This window comes from Myodes glareolus, chromosome 8 (genome assembly GCF_982192425.1).
Source record: "Myodes glareolus chromosome 8, mMyoGla1.1, whole genome shotgun sequence".
In the NCBI taxonomy this organism is placed as follows: Eukaryota; Metazoa; Chordata; class Mammalia; order Rodentia; family Cricetidae; genus Myodes; species Myodes glareolus.
Window position 1 is genome coordinate 44,675,124 of NC_142033.1, and position 19,031 is coordinate 44,694,154.

Genomic DNA, 19,031 nt, shown 5'->3' on the forward strand with positions numbered 1-19,031 from the left:
AGATCCGAGGCACACAGATAGACACAGAGATCAGTTTTCTAGATGTTTACGGTTTCACGTGATAAAAGTGCAGAAGTGGTCTGGACTAGCACTTGCAATTGTTACTCTTCCATTATTAAATTCCAGTTCCTTTTTATCTTGTAAATCATCTATGATGACTGCAGTTTCTTTATCCAATCTCTACTATGCAATTTGCATTTCATTATGGATTTCTGACATTATCATATATATTACTACCATGTTTACTCCTTTTTGCATGCATCTACTAGAGTCTATATTATATATATGAGCACCTCGCTCAGTCAGGAATAGTTTGCTCTTTCTTGGAGTGTGTGTGTGTGTGTGTGTGTGTGTGTGTGTGTGTGTGTGTGTGTGTGTTTCCAAAGTAATTAAGTCAAGAGTCATGTAGCTGCTCTATATTCAGTTAGTGAAAACTCAATAAGGTCATGAACAGGCACTTGTATTTCTCCTCGACATTCTTATCCTTGGAATTCTCCCTTGTGAGGGTGATTGCTTTGTGAAGCACTGTTAACTTATATCAGTGAATATTTATAGTGCTCCTTGCAATACCCAAAGGTTGTAGCTTACTGTTTAGAAGAGTTAATTTACTTGTCAATATCTATTTATTTTAGAAAGGCGAGGGGGGCGAGCGCTGAAGAGTTAGCTCAACAATTAAGATCACTTACTGATCATTCAGGGGACTCGGCTTCCATTACCAGCACACATATGGCAGATCAAAATCATATGTAATTCCAGTTCCTGGAGATTCAATGCTTCTTCAACTCTGTGTGGACATATTAATAAATAATAAGCAAAGGCATTCTTGGTAGTTTTCCAAGATAAGGATGGCTGTATTTTTTAATTATGCTTTTGCTTGTGGAGATGCAATGATATCCTGTTTTGAACTGGATGAACACCTGTTTGGGAAAGGACCTAGAAGTCATAAAGAACCATTTGGATTTTGTTCTGTTAAAGAGAAAGTAGTTGTCTCATCAAGTCTAGTTTAGCTTAGCAGCCCCTCTGGTGGGATTCACTGGTTAATGAAAAATGACAACCAGGGGACAGTTTCTTTAGCTCTGATAAGAAGCTAAAGCGTGTATGTACCTGACCGATGGTGCATTTTGTGGAAAGTGTAGCCTTTGCCTGTGAACTGACATCCCTCATTACAAGTTCAGCAAGTCCCTGTGGAGCCTGTATTATCTTGACTTCTTGCCCTTGTACTTCTTTCAGTTTTGTTTGCAGGTATATACATCATTTCTAGCCAGGACTTTACTCATTATTGTGCTCTGGGCATGAGCTGTTGTTTGGTTGATACTGTTTATGTATAGTCAGTCTCTGAGCACTGTGGGGGTGGAGGGGTGAAAAAGTGGGAATTGAAAGACTCCTTTTAACAGTAATTTTGCTTCTGTTTTTAAGTAGACTGTAAGCGTCTTTAAATCCCCACTGAACCTTTTATTTTGAAGAGCTCCATACAGTGTGTGTGTGTGTGTGTGTGTGTGTGTTTGTGTGTGTGTGTGTGTTTTAAAATGATAGCTGAGGATTTTGCCTTGTATTTCTATGAAATTCTTGAATACAAGTATGTCATAATGAGATATACTTTCCCATAACAGGGTTCAGAAGTGCTCAGAAATCAATCACATGAATGCCCATAACTTGGCATTGGTCTTTTCATCATGCTTATTTCAAACTAAGGGACAAACTAGCGAAGAAGTCAGTGTAATCGAAGATCTAATTAATAATTACGTTGAAATATTTGAGGTAAGAATTCTAAGCCCTTTTCTTGTTACAATGGATTAGGCATCACAGCTTGCAAAACACGTTCCTTTTTGCAGGATGTTATTCAGGTCCTTGTGAATATTTAAAAATAGAGACCATGAAGGATAGTTTGCTTTGAAGGTCTTAGATATAATTGGATTTAAAACAGTAACCATTTATTTAAAATGTAGCAGCTTTTAAATATTTTCACCATCTGTTTCTGTTGGACAGCTTACTATTTACAGGGCCTGTGTATGTTTTCTCCTCACTGTGTATATGCATTAAGTGTGTCTGCTGAGAGGTGTGAAGTTAGGAGTTTAACAAATTCAGTGATCAACAAAAGCCTGCTAAATGTTGCTATTGAAATCACTCTGAGTGTTCTTTAAACTCTACTCCAATTGGAGGAGAATTGTGAAACATTGTCTTACGGCTTGTACTGAGTCCTTGCTTGTATTTAGTTCACTTTTCAGTTGGCGGGTCTCTGAAGTGAGCATCTTTATGCTTTTTAGTAAACTATTAGAATAGGAATGTTTTTATTGTTTAAGGAAAATAAAATGTGGAAAATAAGGCCAGGCTTTGGTAACTCTGGGAAAAGTCCTTTTCATTGTGTATAATCTAACTCTCACATCCCCTCTTTGGTCTTGAGTCTTTCAGAGCTTGCTCAAATGATACCTTCTCTTGTTCTGTGTGTACAGATGTTCCAGATGAAAACAGATGAGTCAATGCGACCATTTAATAATCTTGAGATTTTTTACTATTATTATTATTTACTTTATTTATTTATTCTTCTCTCACATATTACATTCCAACCACAGTTTCCCCTCCCTCCTCATCTCCCAGCCCCTCCTCTCCTCCAGACCCTGCTGCTCCATTTTCCTTCAGAATAAAGCAGGCCTCCCATGGATATCAACCAAACAAGGAATAACAAGTTATAATAAGACTAGGCACATACCCTCTTATCAATGCTGGATGAGGCAACCCAGTAAGACAAAAGGGGTCCCAAGTGGAGACAAAAGCATCAGAGACACCCCCATCCCTACTATTGGGAGTCCTGCCAGAACAAGTTACACAACCTTAACATATATGCAGAGGATCTTGGTCAGACCCAGACAGGCTCACTGACTGTAGCTTCAGTCTTTGTGAGGTTCTATTAGCTCTGGGTAGTTGATTCTGTGAGCTATATTCTTGTGGTGCCCTTGACCCCTCTGGCTCCTATAGTTCTTCCTCTCCCTCTTCTATAGGATTCCCTCTCCCCCACCAAGTTCTGGCTAATATTTGAGTGTGGTTCTCTGCATTTGCCCCATCAGTTACTGGATGAAGCCTTTTTAATGATGATTATGCCAGGTTCCCGTCTATGAATATAGCAGAATATCATTAGGAATCATTTCATTGACTTTCTTATTTTTTTCCCCACAGTTGTATTTGATTCTATCCTGGGTACCTGGGCTTTCCAGCCTCTGGTTTCTGACCCTTCAGTCATCTTCATAGATTTCAGGAAGTTTTCATTGCACTAGGTTTCTCCCTTGTCCCCAAACCCCCTCAGTTGCATTTTCTCTCCCTCTCTTTCTCCTCTTCTGTTCCCATCTCCACCGGCCCCTAATCTACTCATAATATATATTCTATTTCCCTTTCACAGCGAGATTCATGCATTCCCCCTTGAGCCCTCCTTGTTACTTAGCCTCTCTGGGTGTATGGATTGTAGCATGACTATACTTTACTTTATAGCTAATATCTACATATAAGTAAGTACATACCATGTTTGTACTCCATACATTTGTCTGCAAGTTTCATGATGTTATTTTTTTAACAGCTAAGTAATTCCTCATTGGGTGAATGTATTATATTTTCTTTATCCATTCTTCTGTTGAGGAATATCTAGGTTATTTACAGTTTCAGACTATCTTGAATAAAGCTGCTGTGAACATAGTTGTGCAAGTGTCCTTGTGGTAGGATGGAGTGTCCTTTGGGTATGCCCTGGAGTGGAACAGTATTCCTTATTATAGGAGAATGTAAGATTTTAGTAACAAAACAGTTTATATTTTAATTTCTAGGAGAGTTCATACCAGAACTGCCTTTTCATTGTGCTTTGGTCTCTTTCTCATTTTCTCCTGTTTGTCAAGTGTTTTTGTTTTTTGATCAATAGCAGCTTCTTTGAAATGATCTGATGCTGAGATAAAATAAATGTGGCTTTACATGCTCTCTTTATTATGTTAATAAAGCTAAATGGTTACCTTCCTAGTGTTGTTGAACTTAAGTTTTTACTGAAAGTTTAATAAGCCCTTAAGGAATTTTTGTTTGAGTAATGAGTCTTATTTCTCACCTGCAAGCAATTTCAGACATTTTCCATGGGAACCTGTGCTTATAAATCTCTATGGTTTTCCATGAATAAACTCTGCAGTCTGATGGGCCAATGCCAGAGCATGTTCTGAGTCCTGTGAGGCTCAACTAGCTTCCTGTGCTCAAATTGTGGGGCTCATGTGATCGAGATGATGATAAGGATGGCATCCTGGTCTCTTTGCAGTTGGTCATTACTTAAATTCCTGAGGAGCTAGGTGAGAAAGAGCACCTCTGCTCTGTGTACTTTACATTATTAGAATATCCCAAATTATATTTTAAACAGGTTAAAGAAGACCAAGTCAAACAAATGGACATAGAAAATAGCTTTATAACCAAGTGGAAAGACACTCAAGTGAGTAGTAAGAGTTAGTCTCTAAAGACTTAAAAACCAAATGTTCGTGAATACATTTGTTGTGTGTGTTCAAGTTACTATTCGATGTAGAGCAAACGAGACTGGTGAAAGACTGGGGCAACTCTGAAACCCGATGCATCCATGCAGAAAGTATTAATATAACCTTAAATATTGAGGAAGCACTGGTTATTATTTACTAAAAACAAAACACCATTGCCTATGGCAGTGGATTTCAAGGGAAGCATTTAAAGCCAAAAAAAATACTAGATTAAATTGCAAAATGCCACAGCATAATGATTTTATCCCTTCTGATTAGGAAAATATAAATGATTTCCTATATGCTTCTGTTCTGCACGCTCTCAGATGATTGTATTAATGAGACCATTTCTAAGGTGACCTGTGTAACGCATACTAACTTTTGTCTTAAGTCTGCTTTTCTAAATCCTGTCTTGCTTTCCTAGTCACATTGCATTGGATTTGTGTGTTGAGGATGCACCATGCTTTTCCAGGGTGCTTTATCTTGTTTGATGAATTCACTGGAACGTCTTAAGGTTGATCATTAATCATCTTCTGGTAACTAGGAATGATAATTGATTCAGGGTTTCACTGTAAATAATAGAAATGGGTCAAACGTACTCTGTTCATAATTACACTCAGATAATGAGGCAAATTCCTGCTTATTAGTTGGACTCAAAGTTTGCTTCAGTCCTGAAACGTCTGCTTCTAATTAAAGGAATCATTGCAGCTATCATTCTACATGAAGCAGATGAGCACATGCTTAGATTCCCCTAGAACTAATACTGGGATACTAATTACTTAACAAATGATTACCTCCATTTTTACTGCATGTGATTAATCCAACTTTTCAAGGAGTTAAGTATAACACTAAACTAAAAAAATAATCTGGCTTATTTTCAGTGCTTATAATTCTCACTTGGTGTGACTGTAATTCAGTCCTGAAATGAAGGACAGAGAGCCTGAAAGGAAATGCTGTGGAACGAGGATCTCTTTATATTTTGCCACAAAGAAAACAGTCTTGACATCTTGGATTTACCCTAAGTAAATCAATTATATGTAAAATAATTTGAAAAAGATGATAGGAATAATGTGGAAAAGGATTATTTCTGCTTGAGTCTTGCTTCACTCTATTTAAAACCCAGAGTATTTGCTGAGTGCTTCTGTTTTAATTCTTAGCTTCTGAATTACTTCACTACTTAGCTACTTATTGGTTCACTCTATATTCTGTGTTGTGTGCCTTTTTCATTTTTATGATGTTTTCTCCTTGCTGTGATGTTTATATAAATACCGAAAAGCAAACATGGTTGCTGCATCTTTCTCCCTAGAAACTGTATGGAAACTCAAAACTGAGAAAGAGAATTTTGAAATAAGTTTTTTTTTTCATGCAACATAGTGACAAAATAACTAAGAGTGCTTTTTCAAAGTGCATTTTGATCTTTTTCCCTCGGTACACGTTAATCTTTCTTACTCATCAGATTTTAGACTTTTATGCCAAGGATAATTTAGCATCAGAATGATTACTTCTCAGAATATTTTTAAATTATTGGTGATATTTTCAGTGGTTATACGGTGGACTTCTGAAAAAAAAGGTCAATGCAAATTAATATTTTTGGTCGTTAACCTAGCCTTTAACGGCTGAACCATCTCTCCAGTCCGATGCAAATTATTTTTATATATTGACTTGTATCATTAACAAATGTTTAGTTCTGTTTGTCTATTCTGTGCTGTTTTTTCCATTTCCTTTTTGCCTGCAACTTCACTCTTCATTTCTGTTAGAGCATGTAATGACCCACATAAGCGTTCTTAGATGTTTCAGCAATAATAATAAAAACTTGCTTGTCCAGCTCATTCTATTATTTACTTGTACTTTTCTTGCAAAATTACTTTCTTTATTCATAATTTTAGCTCAGCTTTGATTACCATACCTTTCCATTTCAATGTTTGAGTATGTTAGCTGCATGAAAACTTACCAAGGCTTATTCTGTCTGTTAAGATTATGTCCATATGCACGAAGAGCTTTACATATTCTATGGCTCTTAACCTCTTGTTGTCAACTGCAGCCTACCTCCATCCTAGAGCAATTTCTTCTGTATTTGAAGCTACTAAGGCCTTGATTATGGCATTAAAAAAAATTCGATTGTGAATGTTGTTGCTATTTATACCACTTATTCAGTATATTAGATATGTTTGTCTGTGAGAGAAGAGCACACTTTGAAATAAGTACCTAATAATGGCGAACAGAAGAACTGAGATAATTTCATTGCTGTACATTTTTGAGATGGGTGACAAGCGTTTTGTAACTCTGTTTGGTGCTGTGTATGCGATTTTGTGGCATAATTAGATGTGCTGTCTTCACGTCTGCCTTCCTAGGTGTCCCAGGCTGGAGACTTGTTAATTGAAGTATATGTAGAAAGGAAGGAACCTGACTGCAGTATTATAATTCGGGTGAGTCCTAAGGAATAATGTAAAGGGCTGTTGGAATGCTAAGAACCAGTGTTTGCTGTGATATTTTCCAGCATATTTTGTATTGTAAGTTCTCTTCACTTCACACAGTGACTGATCCTGTTAGTAGATTGATCCTTCCTAGCAGTAGCCTCCAGGAATTTGGAATTTTAATCATTTGGAAGAGAGCATCATCTGTGCATGGGTTTCGATTTTTCTGCAGATACTAGAAAATAAACTGACCTCCAGTTCCTGCTTCTCCCTTCCTAAAAGTTGTAACTTAAGGCGAATTATTTACCCTGCCTTAGCCTCCATTTTAACAATAAAATGAGGAGAAAATATAATATTAATATTGTATCACTGATGGAATGACTCATAAATCTAAAAGTATGAAAACACATAGCAAATTATTTCCCACATTGCTGTTTAATAAGCAGCTATTTTAGTTTCATTATTGCCCAGTGTAAGAATAAGTATAAGAATTTCTTATATTCTTAACATTTAAACTTAATGTTAGGTTACTCTTCCTTTTCTTTGAGCTAAATTAAAAATAAGTATTTTCTGTAGTATTGTCCTCAATAAGTGGTCTACATTAGGGGCAGTTGCAGAGCTTCTGCATGCTCTTACTTGGTAAGATGATTGTTCCTGAGTAAAGAATGCATAATCTTCTCTGTAGCAGAAGTTTGCTTTATTATCTCTTTTAAACTCTTAAGATGTTAAATATATTGCTACTCTTAGCTCAGGTAATTCCAATGGTTATGTATTGTGACTATATGTCATTAGTACCTTGCTTAGCACATGGAGCTGGAACATGATCATGGAGTCTATGAACAGATATCGTAGGAGACATTTTCTCTTCACTAGTCATATCATAGTTCTGATGCTGAATGCTTGGCTGTGGTCATAATGGAGATGAGAAACTATTAAAAATTAAATGACAGACCAAATCTCCCAGAAAAATCTATTATTGATATCAGAAGAGATAGAATACATGATTTAACTGCATGCATATATATGTTTTATAAGAATATATATATATATATATATTCTTTGAAAGCATGTTTTAATTTTGTCTTTCTAATGACGTTGTATTAAATGTTACAATTATGCAAAAGTTCTCATATTTTCAACTGTCTTAGAATAAAAGACTATGCAATTCCAAACAATACCAGAAAGCAGAACAGCAGTAGCAAACTATACAGAAATAATCAAATAATCACTACCATTTGCATATAGCTATAAGAGTGAAAAACCATGTTGCAGTATTTATACTGTTGATCTTGACCTCAAGCCCTGGAGGCATATGATACACCATGTCTTGGGAAATGGAAATCGGGAATTAAAGACATTAAGGGCACATCACAGACCTGGATCATCATAACCTGAAACCTAATATTCATTACACTGCTATTTGCACTTCATAAGTTAATGCATTCCTGAGTGTGGTGTTCAAGGCACCTCCTACTACCTACTTCCCAAATTTCATTTCTCACTCATTTTTAGTCTATTAAAACAGTGCTATATTTCTTTTTAAGAAAATCTTTCCAGGGAGAAAGAAATGGCTCATTAATCAGGAGTTCTTCTAAAGACCCTAGTTTGATTCCCATAACCCACATGGTCTCTCACACAATCTGTAACCCCAGTTCTAGGAAATCTGAAACCCTATTCTTACCTCAGAGTGCATCAGGCATTCACGTGGTGTGCAAACATATGTACAGGAAAAGCATGCAAACCCACAACATAATAAAATTAAATTTATAAATATTTTAGAACAATGCAGATTTGAGCCGTCATAGAATTACTTTTCTGCTTTTCCCTTGCTTCATGTTTTCCACTTTTACAGGATGCTGATATCCAGTATAAATTTACAATTCTTTGTGATTCTTTAAATAGAAAAGGAATGTTTAATTACTATATTTCATAAATTAAACCCTGAATTTCATGAAGATAGAATGAGTGAGTTACCTATAATCTCTCTCTGTCTCTCTCTCTCTCACACACAAACAACATGGACTGAAGAGCAATTCTAAGAAATTTTTAATTTAGAATATTTACGCAAACTAACTTATAGTTGCAAGATTCTAATTATTAAAATGTCTTATGTTTAACATTATCAGTAAATTTTAACTATAGAAAACCCTGGGTTTTTTTTAATAATACCTAATCAAGATTGGCAAGACCCCAGAACATCAGAGTCCCTGAAAGGGTGATAGGCTCAGACAGTGGCCTTTAACTTTGAGGTGGTTGTGGATCTGGACCCTAGGCTGGAACTGCAGAGTCTACTGAATCCTGAAATACCAGCTTGAATGCACTCTGTATGTTGGTATGCCACCATCTGTCGCTTGGCACTGCGATGAACACCACAGACACCAAAACCCCAGGGCTTCTTGGCATGACAGATACTATTTAATCATCTTCATATTATTTAGGGTCCAGGCTGAATAAACCAAGTAACTCTATACTCTTGATTATAGAAAGACAAATGAAAAGTTTTGCTGTGAGAAAATTGTCTTACTTCTCCAATGAGATGTGTGTGTGTGTGTGTGTGTGTGTGTGTGTGTGTGTGTGTGTGTGTGTGAGAATGGATGGATAGATAGATAGATACATATATAGATAGACAGACAGACTAGGTATATATTGTGTGAGTAACCTAGTTGCTTACTAAGAAAAATAGTTCTTCCTATTGTTTCTATAATACAATATCTCTTTGACTTGACATCACAATGTATTTTGTGGAGAAGAATCTCACCATGGTGTTTTCCTTGTTCTTGGAGAATCATGAGATGGGGAATCTTATTGCCCTAGCACAAGACTACTTCCGTGTCAGACATTGTTCAAGGCATTTTCTTTCTCTTACAGATATCTCCTGTAATGGAAGCTGAAGAGTTAACTAATGATATATTAGCAATAAAAAATATTGTTCCTACTAAAGGTGATATTTGGGCTACATTTGAAGTCATTGAAAATGAAGAGCTAGGTGAGTGGCTTTCATGCTAGAGACTGTTACATTCCTTCCAGAATGAAGTACACTTCGTGACAAGCCGTTATTAACATTTGCTGTTTTCCAAATATTCAGATCTCATTGCGAATTCCACTCTAGCTCTATGCCCATCTTGACATACGTTATCACCACTTGAGGTTGACATCCTGTGATGTTTCTCATCAGAATAATTAATTCTTTCATTAACTATATAAATAAGTATAAAGCAATAGGTATGTTTGTTGCTGCCTTATCAAATAATGTTTTTGTTTATAAGGACAAACAGTTTGATTTATAACAATATCATAAGTGTCACCTTCTCAACACCTTATCTCTGTATGATCTGTATTTACTAAGAACAAAGGATGCATATTTAAAAGATTATTGCTCACTCCAAATCCATCATTTTAGATCTAGCAGAAACATCTCTTTTAGTTGTTTTGTTTTTTTTTCTATCATCAGTGTATCACTTTGTCATCTTTCCTCACAAATAAACTGAAGAGTAAAGAGACCATCGCAAACACCTTGACTGTCCTGTTGTGAAATGCTGAATAAGCTTAATATTCTAATGACATCATTTGGTTTTAAAGACCTCTGGGGGAAAAAATAAGATGCAGAAATTTGTTGTACCTTGACCATCTGTCTAGCTGATACCTACTAAGGTCTTGGGACCCTTTCAAGTATAGCTGTCAAACTGCCAAAAGGGAAAACCTTGCCACCCACAAGCTCAAGAAAAAAATTAAAATTCATGTTGAGCTACTGCAGGGTGCATGATTTGGAAGATTGAAGTCAGCATTGGAATGGAAGGGGATTAATATGCGCTCCTTCATCACTCCATCTTGGTATTTTTATTCAGTTGATTTTTTTCTTGCATAATTCCTCAAAAATTAATGGGACTAACAATATGATATTATCAATATGTCTTGTCAAGATACAGTATCCCCTGGTGCTTGGATGTCAATTCTCAGTATCTCCTTCATTAGACACTGTTCCCACTGGACAGAATTGCTCTGGCAAGTGACTCCTGTGCCCCCCAACTGTGAACTCAGCAGAGTTGTTCCAGCTTCACTCTACCTGACATTCTGGGCCATCGATTGTTAGTGACCTTTCTCTTTTCCCTGTGGTGACATCCAGTCTATTCTCAGGGCTGCCTCCATGTTCTTCTTGATTCTTCAATTGTTCCATCAAATGTATACTTTCTCTTTTTCTGTCTGCTGTTAAAAAGTGTGTTTGTTTCTATGTATGTCCTTTTATTATCTTTTCTATTCTTACATATTCTTTGTGCTTGACTAGCATTAGGAGATGGCAGTTTTCATGGGTACCTTGGTTCGTGCCCACTGCAGCTGACTACCGGCCACCTGATGGCCTCCCTTAAAGTCTAGACCAAGAAAGTCTCTCCAGTGACCTGCAATGGTGCTCATGCTACCTGGCTTAATAAATGCTTCATGGTAGATGTAAATAATACATCTTTGGTTTAATTTGGGGTTGCCTCTGTTTTCGAACACTGTGCATTATAAATATTAGCCGTAAATTTAAAATATTACTAAAGAAAGCATAGTATATAACCAAATGATCTAGAGGCTTTTGATATTTTGTGTAAAGAAATTATACTTTGATTCCTATACTTATTATATTTGTGGGTAAAAGATATCTATTGACATTATTACCAAGATTAACTGTTTAAATCACAATTGGGTTATATTGTTCCATCATAAAATCATCTTTTTATTGTTTTCTTATTCCCTGATTATTCCACCATTTTCACCTTCAACAGAAATTTTCAGACATGGATAAAGTATGGAGAAGTTCTTTGCCTGGAAGAAATATTGATTCTGTCTGTTGCAGTTATCAATGGAATCCTCATTTCTATCTTTAACCTAACCTATATATTAACATTTAAATCTGTATTCTGTTCTTCTATGATAGAGAACAAAAAGGCCTGTTAATTTCTGCTTATTTATGCTTGGTCTCTATTTTCCTTCTCCAGACATTTCCAAACTTCTCTCAAAAGTCAAATCCACAGGCTTATGTGTAGGCTGTGGTCATACGTATGACTCATTTTTTTTTCTGTTGAATTTCTGTCCATCAGCTTCCTGTCACTGTAACAAATATTTGTGATAAACCATAGAAAAGGAGGATAGCGCTGGTTTTGCTTTCGTGTTTGTCTTACACCCAGATATTTCAGCATGTGCTTTGTTGACCTTTGGTCCTGTGTGGGACAAACCATTTTGATTAGGAGTGTGGAGCAGGGAAAAGCTGCTTGTTACTTGGTAGTGAGGAAGCAAATAGACAAAGTTAAGGTTTTAGTCTCTCCTTCAAGAGCATGGCCCAATGAGCTAGCATCCTTCCCTTACATAATACTTAACACAGGTTTTAGTATATCCTAAGAGAACCCATAGTTCCTGGCCATATCTTCAATGTATGAACTTTGGATATCGTTCTAAAGCTAAGCTCTAAGAGAGAGGTTCTTTTGTTTGTTTGTTTCATTTTATGTCACCATCAGCAACTACTCTGTTCTAAGCTATGCTGTGGTTTTAGTATTTAACCCCAAACTGATCTTTCCCTCTTTGTATGTCATGAACTTCTAAAAATATATCGGTTTGAGGAGCTTCATTTAAGTAGACTTCACTGAGGATTTTGGTTTTATGAAGCAAGTATTTCCTTAACAGCAATATGCTAGCAAAATATTTCCTTTTCCCTTGTAAATACTGCAGTATCAGAGATCTATATGCTTTTTATTAATATTATTTCATACTCTTCTCCTCACTTATATGTAAAAGGCTAATAAAATACCAGTTGGGATGAAGAGTGGCTTTTGCCCTCCTGAAATGGCCCAAAGATTTAGAAGTGGAAATGCCATAATCATTTTTGGAAACTTGTACAAATCAATGTCAGATAGATATTAAGTAATAGAAGCTGTTATTTCTAATGAAAATCCACTAGTTTTCCGATTGCACTAAGGAAATGAGAGTCATTCTTTGCACTTGAGTTTAAACCATTGATGACACATTTTATGAAGCTGGAGAACTTTCTTCCTAATCCATTTTCTCTTTACATTGAATTTTTGTTAATATGTATGAAGAAGACAGTATGAAGTGCTGTTTCTAGAAATGTCCTGCTTCCACATGATACATGCCCTATCCTATGCAATCTGCCATGACCCAGGATTGCAAGTATCACCATCAACAAGCATATATTTGTAACTATATAGCCTAACAGTATTTGATACCCCAATCCATTAATCATTAATATTCATCCCTTTCATAAATTGCAAAAGTGTGTCATTTCACAATTAGAGTATTTAATGGTCTGTAATATTTATCTCTTCATTTTCAACTCTGTTTTTTTATTTAGGAAATGGGATTTGCAAAGTTTTCCTGCTCCTCAATTATTTCATACAGTGATCCTATTCAGAAAAATATACACTTAAATTTTGTGATAAGAATTAGTTATCTACCCTTTAGCAAACCTATGTCTCTCCTCTAACATATTTCAGTATAGTGAGAACACAGTTCCATCTATATGGAATCTGATTATAATTGAGTATAACAGTGACCCTCTTTGGTATAAGTAGCCCTAACAACTGGAAATCTCATTACCAGTTCTACTCCATGGCTCATCCCCTAGCCCAGTACCAGTGTGATATCTGCCTTGTCACACCTACTGTTCCATCATCATTTTCCTTTCATGTAATGTTTAAACTACTGCTACTGTTTCTTTACCAGGAAGGAAGAGCAAACTGCTTTTTTTTTTGCTAATATTTCCTTAGTTTGAACTCAAAAACATCTCTTCTCTTCCAAAAATTACATATGAGAAACCAGCATGGGATTCTTACACGATTAACCAAAATAAACATAAGGATTGAACTTAAAAATATCAGGACTTAAGTTTCAGTAGGTTTAGAATTCAAATCTCTGGATCTTGCCTTAGCTCATTATTTGACTAGGAGAAAGTAAAAAAGTTCTTTTACATATAAAGTAAGATTGCTAATACGTATTGAACTGTGCAGTCGTGAATATGTAAATCATGATTGACATATTGTACATGATGTATACGGTATCTGGACGTGGCTTTTCTGTAAATATACAGGTTCTAATTGGTTCTGTACTATCAGCTTGCATGTAATTTAATCAACAATTGTGTAAAGGGATCACTTACTATGATTAGATTTATTTTGTATAAATCTACTTCAAACTTTATGAGAATGCGTTTGTGAGTCTATCTCTTTGATCAGTCATTGAATTATGACTTAGACAGATTATGAGCAATTTTGACCTTTGTCCAATTTTTCAGAAAAGATTTGTAAAAAGCAAAATTAATCTAATACAAACAATCTTCACTTTTCTGTCCTTTGTCTGGTTTTAGAAAGACAAAATTTTATTTATATGATAAATATTTTCTGTTAATTTATGGACTATGAGATAAACTCACAATGGACTTCAGCCTTGGGATACTTACTGAGAATCTACTATGTAGTCAGCATTGTGCTGTGTGCATGTATATCTTTACAATGCATGGTTAATAGTCATTATGATAATAAGTGGTCATGCTTTATCGAGTACAGAAGGAAGAGCTACATTTCCATTTATGGACAGAGAGCCAAAATATTACTCTCTCTTTTGGGGACCTGGGTTTACTGATGACGTCTTTCTTCTTAAGTAATGAAGCCATAGCAAGAGAGGAGGTGGTGTATCCATTGTGTCCTGCTCAAGATTCTCTCATCAGTTTCAGGAAGAGAAGTCTCAGATCAGTGCCCTTAGCATGCTCGTCTTTAGTTGCAGTCAGCATTAGTACTGTAACTACACACATATTCCAGGGTGTTAATGTCCTGCACCTTTGGGAACTGAGATAATTGACCAATACACTGCTGCAGAGTTGGGAAAGAGCAGTAGCTTCTTCATATTAGAAATTCTGCTCTGTTTGCTTCTTTATTCACTGCTCGTCCACTATGAGAAAGTTTGCCTGTCCTTAGAATATGCTTATGCACATACATCAGTATTAACCAACTGACACATTTTAATCCACAAATAGAGCTTCTGCATGAAATTTTAATTACTGTTAAAAATGGTTTGTAAAATGCCATGCTAAGAACGCATGATGCAGCTTTCTAAACCAAAACATGTATGGATTAAGAGTCATCAAAGAGATTTTCTTCAGACATCATTTAATTCCTTGCTTGTAGGCTTCTTATATAGAGATAATTTATAATATCAAAACAAGGTTCATATATTTCTACTAATAATTAAAGTAAAATAAAAATGTAGTATTTCTTATTTTCAAATGTTCCTGCAACAATATTTTATGATTTGATATTGATTCACTATGAGAATACTAGCTAAAAATTATTCACTATTATTGATTGGAAATTAAAAGATTGTAATCTTATTGAGATAAACAAAGATTAATTTGTGCCTATTAATATTGGGCAAGATTAATCTGCTAGTCCTCTTAAGGTTATTTAGTTGCATATGCTAATAGGAATGTTATCTAAATTAAAAACAGACAAAGACACATGGTTATTGTTGTAAATGAGATTATATCTTAAAGGGAGCATGTCTAAATTTTGAAACAATAGTTGCATGGATTAATTTATATTTGGACTGAATGTGTTACCTGTCTATGTACTTGGGTTTGCAGTTCTAGTCCTATTACTGTTTAATGAAAAATGTTTATGCATATGTATCATTCCATGGGATGTTTGGAAACCTGTAATCATATAATACATTTTTACATTAGTTAAAGTTTAACTTGGGTTTGTATTTTCAGAGCGTCCTCTTCACTACACAGAGAACGTATTGGAACAGGTGCTTCAGTGGAGTTCATTAGCTGAACCTGGTTCTGCTTACCTTGTGGTGAAGAGATTCTTAACCATCGACACAATTAAACACTGCAGAGGTAGGCATGCTTCCTTCACATTGCAAAGGTGGTGAAAAGTTCAAGTAGCTGAAGCATAGTTATTAAGACACAAGTGGTGTCTGAAAATGGGGAAAAGGGAGAAGCAAAATACAGAATCTGATTCCATAGTATTGTGAAAAAAGTTTAGTGTGTCGCACTGTGGCTGTAGCTAGCTCATATGATAATATATGTAAATGTTCTGAAAGTAATGGGTTGTGTTTCTAAGAGTAGTTTGTGCTTATGCATGCATGGTATAGTTTTTATTTTAAGGTGTATTTTTTAAATTATGTTGACATTCATTTCTGTCTATTTGAAGACCACAGGCCATCTAGCCTCTGAAATTGAGGGCGGTATAATTCTCATTTATTTAGATGATTTTTAAGATCAAATAAGCACAAATACAAGGACATAACAGTTAACTGGAAGGAATCACAACAGTGTTCAACAAGAAGCCAGCTAGCACAGCAAACCATAGACAACAGTCCCTCAACACGTACGAGAAGTCAAAAGCTTGATCCTGAAACTCTGCTCTTGGGTTGTCATCAATTGACAATTTAGAGCAACGTTTCGTCTTGTCTTATTCTTAAAACAACCTTTAGAACTAAAGCATTAATATCTGTCAATAGAAAGTTACATATTACTTTGATAAATAATGTCAGCAATAGCCATTATTACTTATTCATATATAATTAGCCAAGCACTATAGATATCGTAGGTCATTTAAGCTTCTAAAATATTTTTTATTATTTCAATTTTGAATATGTTTGGCTCAAGTTCATTACCATCTTCAATTTCTCCCCTTGCCCATTTACAGCTTAGGGCGATTTGAGTAAATATTTTTTTGAATGTTTGTTGAACAGTTTTGAAAGGATTAAGAAGAATAGCCTTGGAGATGTGTCACTGGGAATAGGCTTTGGGGTTTCAAAATTCCAGGTCAGATCCAGTCTTTTTCTGTCTCTCTGTCTCTCTCTGTCTCTCTCTGTCTCTCTCTCTCTCTCTCTCTCTCTCTCTCTCTCTCTCTCTCTCTCTCTCTCTCTCTCTCTCTCTCTCTCTGCCTGCTACTTATGGGTGAGAATTTAGTTAGCAGATATTTCTCCAACATTATTCCTCCCTATCTGACACCACCCTCCCTTCCGTAATGACAATGGACTAACCCATTGAAGCTGTAAGCAAGCCCACAGTTAAGTGCTTTCTTTTATAGTTGCCTTGATCATGTCAGTGGTGACAACTTTGAGCATCTCTGGAGCACTTTGCAGCTATTTGTATGTTATTCTTCTTTAACATGGAATAAAAAATACGTTAGGAAAATCTTGAGTTAGCTGTGTAGCTTTGCATTGAACACAGGCATTTGCAAAGGCATGGGTTTGATTTCCAGTTCTCATAAGATTTAAATATCAAAGAATCATCATTTTATGAGCCATCTCCTTTTATAATTGTGGAATATATCAGATCACTTCATGTTTTTAATAGAAATAAAATTTCTCTTGTATCCAGTGGTATCCTTTCAATGATAATATTCTTTTAATATTGTCTAATTGTCCACATTTCCAGTTGTTTAAAATTTACACCTCCATGCAATATCTCAGCCAACTCAGGGCATCTCTGAAGTGTCTTTTAGTGTTATGATAATGTGATTTATAAAAAAAGTACAAGAAAGCTGGGTGTTGGTGGTGCACGCCTTTAATCCTAGCACTTGGAAGGCAGAGGCATAGCTCTGTGAATTCAAGGTCAACCTGATCTACAGAGTGAGTGCCAGGACAGGCTCCAAAGCTATACAGAGAAACAGTGTCTTGAAAAAAAAACAAAAGAAAAGAACATAACAGAACAAAATATGAGGAATTAAAACATAAAAGGTTATGATAGGAAACGAGATTTTGTGTACATAGATAGGGTATCCCAAATAGGACTACCCTTCCTAGTTGTTCAGTTGTGAAAAAAATCAGGAAAGTACAGATTTAGTTGAGACCTACTCTTACAGCACTGGTAACAAACTGAATCTTACCTTAATGCCCCTGGTATTCCATTGTATTCTCCTGATGGTAGGAGTCAGTGCTTGTGTAAACATCCTCTGGAATTATTGCAGAACTCAAGCAGATGAAAGAAAACATCCCTAAGGTAGCATTTTTAATTGTGTCTTTTATCCCTTAAAACAATTTTTAAATTTAAATATATTTCAGTTTTATTCTTCCCCTCCCCTAAGTCTTTCAGAGCCTCTCCCTTCTCCAACCACCCAACTTAAAGTTCTCTGTCTCAAAAAAAAAGAAAAAAACAAAGTCCAATACAACAACAACCCTTCCAAAATCAAGAAAACAAAATATAACATCAGTCCATGCAAAACCTACACCAGATGGCAACCAAATAAAAGTACATACAAAAACAAAAACAAATACAAAAAAACTATGGTGTCCATTATATGAGTCAACTAACTACTCCTGAACATGAGATCTGCCCTGGAGTGGTTGATACACCCAGTGTCACTATATTGGAGAAAACTGACATTCCCCCTGCCAGCAGCTGCAGATGGGAGTTAAACTTTACTTCAGTTGTTAACCTTTGCCCTAGTAGTTACATTTTTATTAATCCAATCATTACTTTTTTTCAGACAATTGGGTGAAGCATTCTTTCAGAGTACAATGTTAGTTATCTTTGGTGTTAGTCTTTTATTTTCTGCTTTTGTCTTACAAGGGTGGAAGCCACAGCACAAATCTCTACTCCCATTTCTTCCCTAGTTCATTTGTCAATGTATTTGCAGCTGTCTGTGATTATTCTGTGTGTAGGGCATTCTTTCTGAAATTAATATATATCCCACAAAGTGAATGAGATCCTAGAAACGTACCAGAAGTAAATGTTTTGATTGAAGCATTTTCTGTTTGTTATTTTGGGCCACAGATAGGAATTATAAACTGCTTAAAAGACTTTAAATATTTATTCCGTAAATTTTCCATTAATGTTTTAAAAGAGTGTGATTGATACTCAGATTATTAAAGCAAAATAATTTCTTTTATTAGAGTTATTTTTACATGTATTACATGTTGAGATTGTCTTTTTAAATTGGCTATAGACTTTTAAAAAGTCAGTTTCTTAAATAATGATTTTCTCCAATGAGTGTGTTTTTCAGTAACCTTAACTTTCTTAATGTCTTTTATACATTGTGACAGATTTTGGATGTGTTAGGTATTTTGTCTCCTTTATGTCTGTTGGCAAATGTCTTTTTAGTCAGAGTGACTGCCTCTTTCTTCTAGAACCATTGTT

The 19,031-nt window shown here is 35.5% G+C and overlaps 1 protein-coding gene across 2 annotated transcripts in view; it reads left to right on the forward strand.

Annotated features, from left to right (window-relative positions):
• The window catches only part of Arap2 (ArfGAP with RhoGAP domain, ankyrin repeat and PH domain 2), a 170,969-nt gene that overhangs the window by 120,817 nt on the left and 31,121 nt on the right, over positions 1–19,031 (forward strand). The window contains exons 23-27 of one of the 2 annotated variants that reach the window (XM_087909032.1): positions 1,611–1,758; positions 4,376–4,444; positions 6,833–6,907; positions 9,764–9,881; positions 15,651–15,779. In XM_087909032.1, the coding sequence (XP_087765158.1) occupies positions 1,611–1,758; positions 4,376–4,444; positions 6,833–6,907; positions 9,764–9,881; positions 15,651–15,779 (539 nt within the window). The remainder of the gene's footprint in view (positions 1–1,610; positions 1,759–4,375; positions 4,445–6,832; positions 6,908–9,763; positions 9,882–15,650; positions 15,780–19,031) is intronic. The other variant, XM_087909033.1, reaches the window with a different exon arrangement.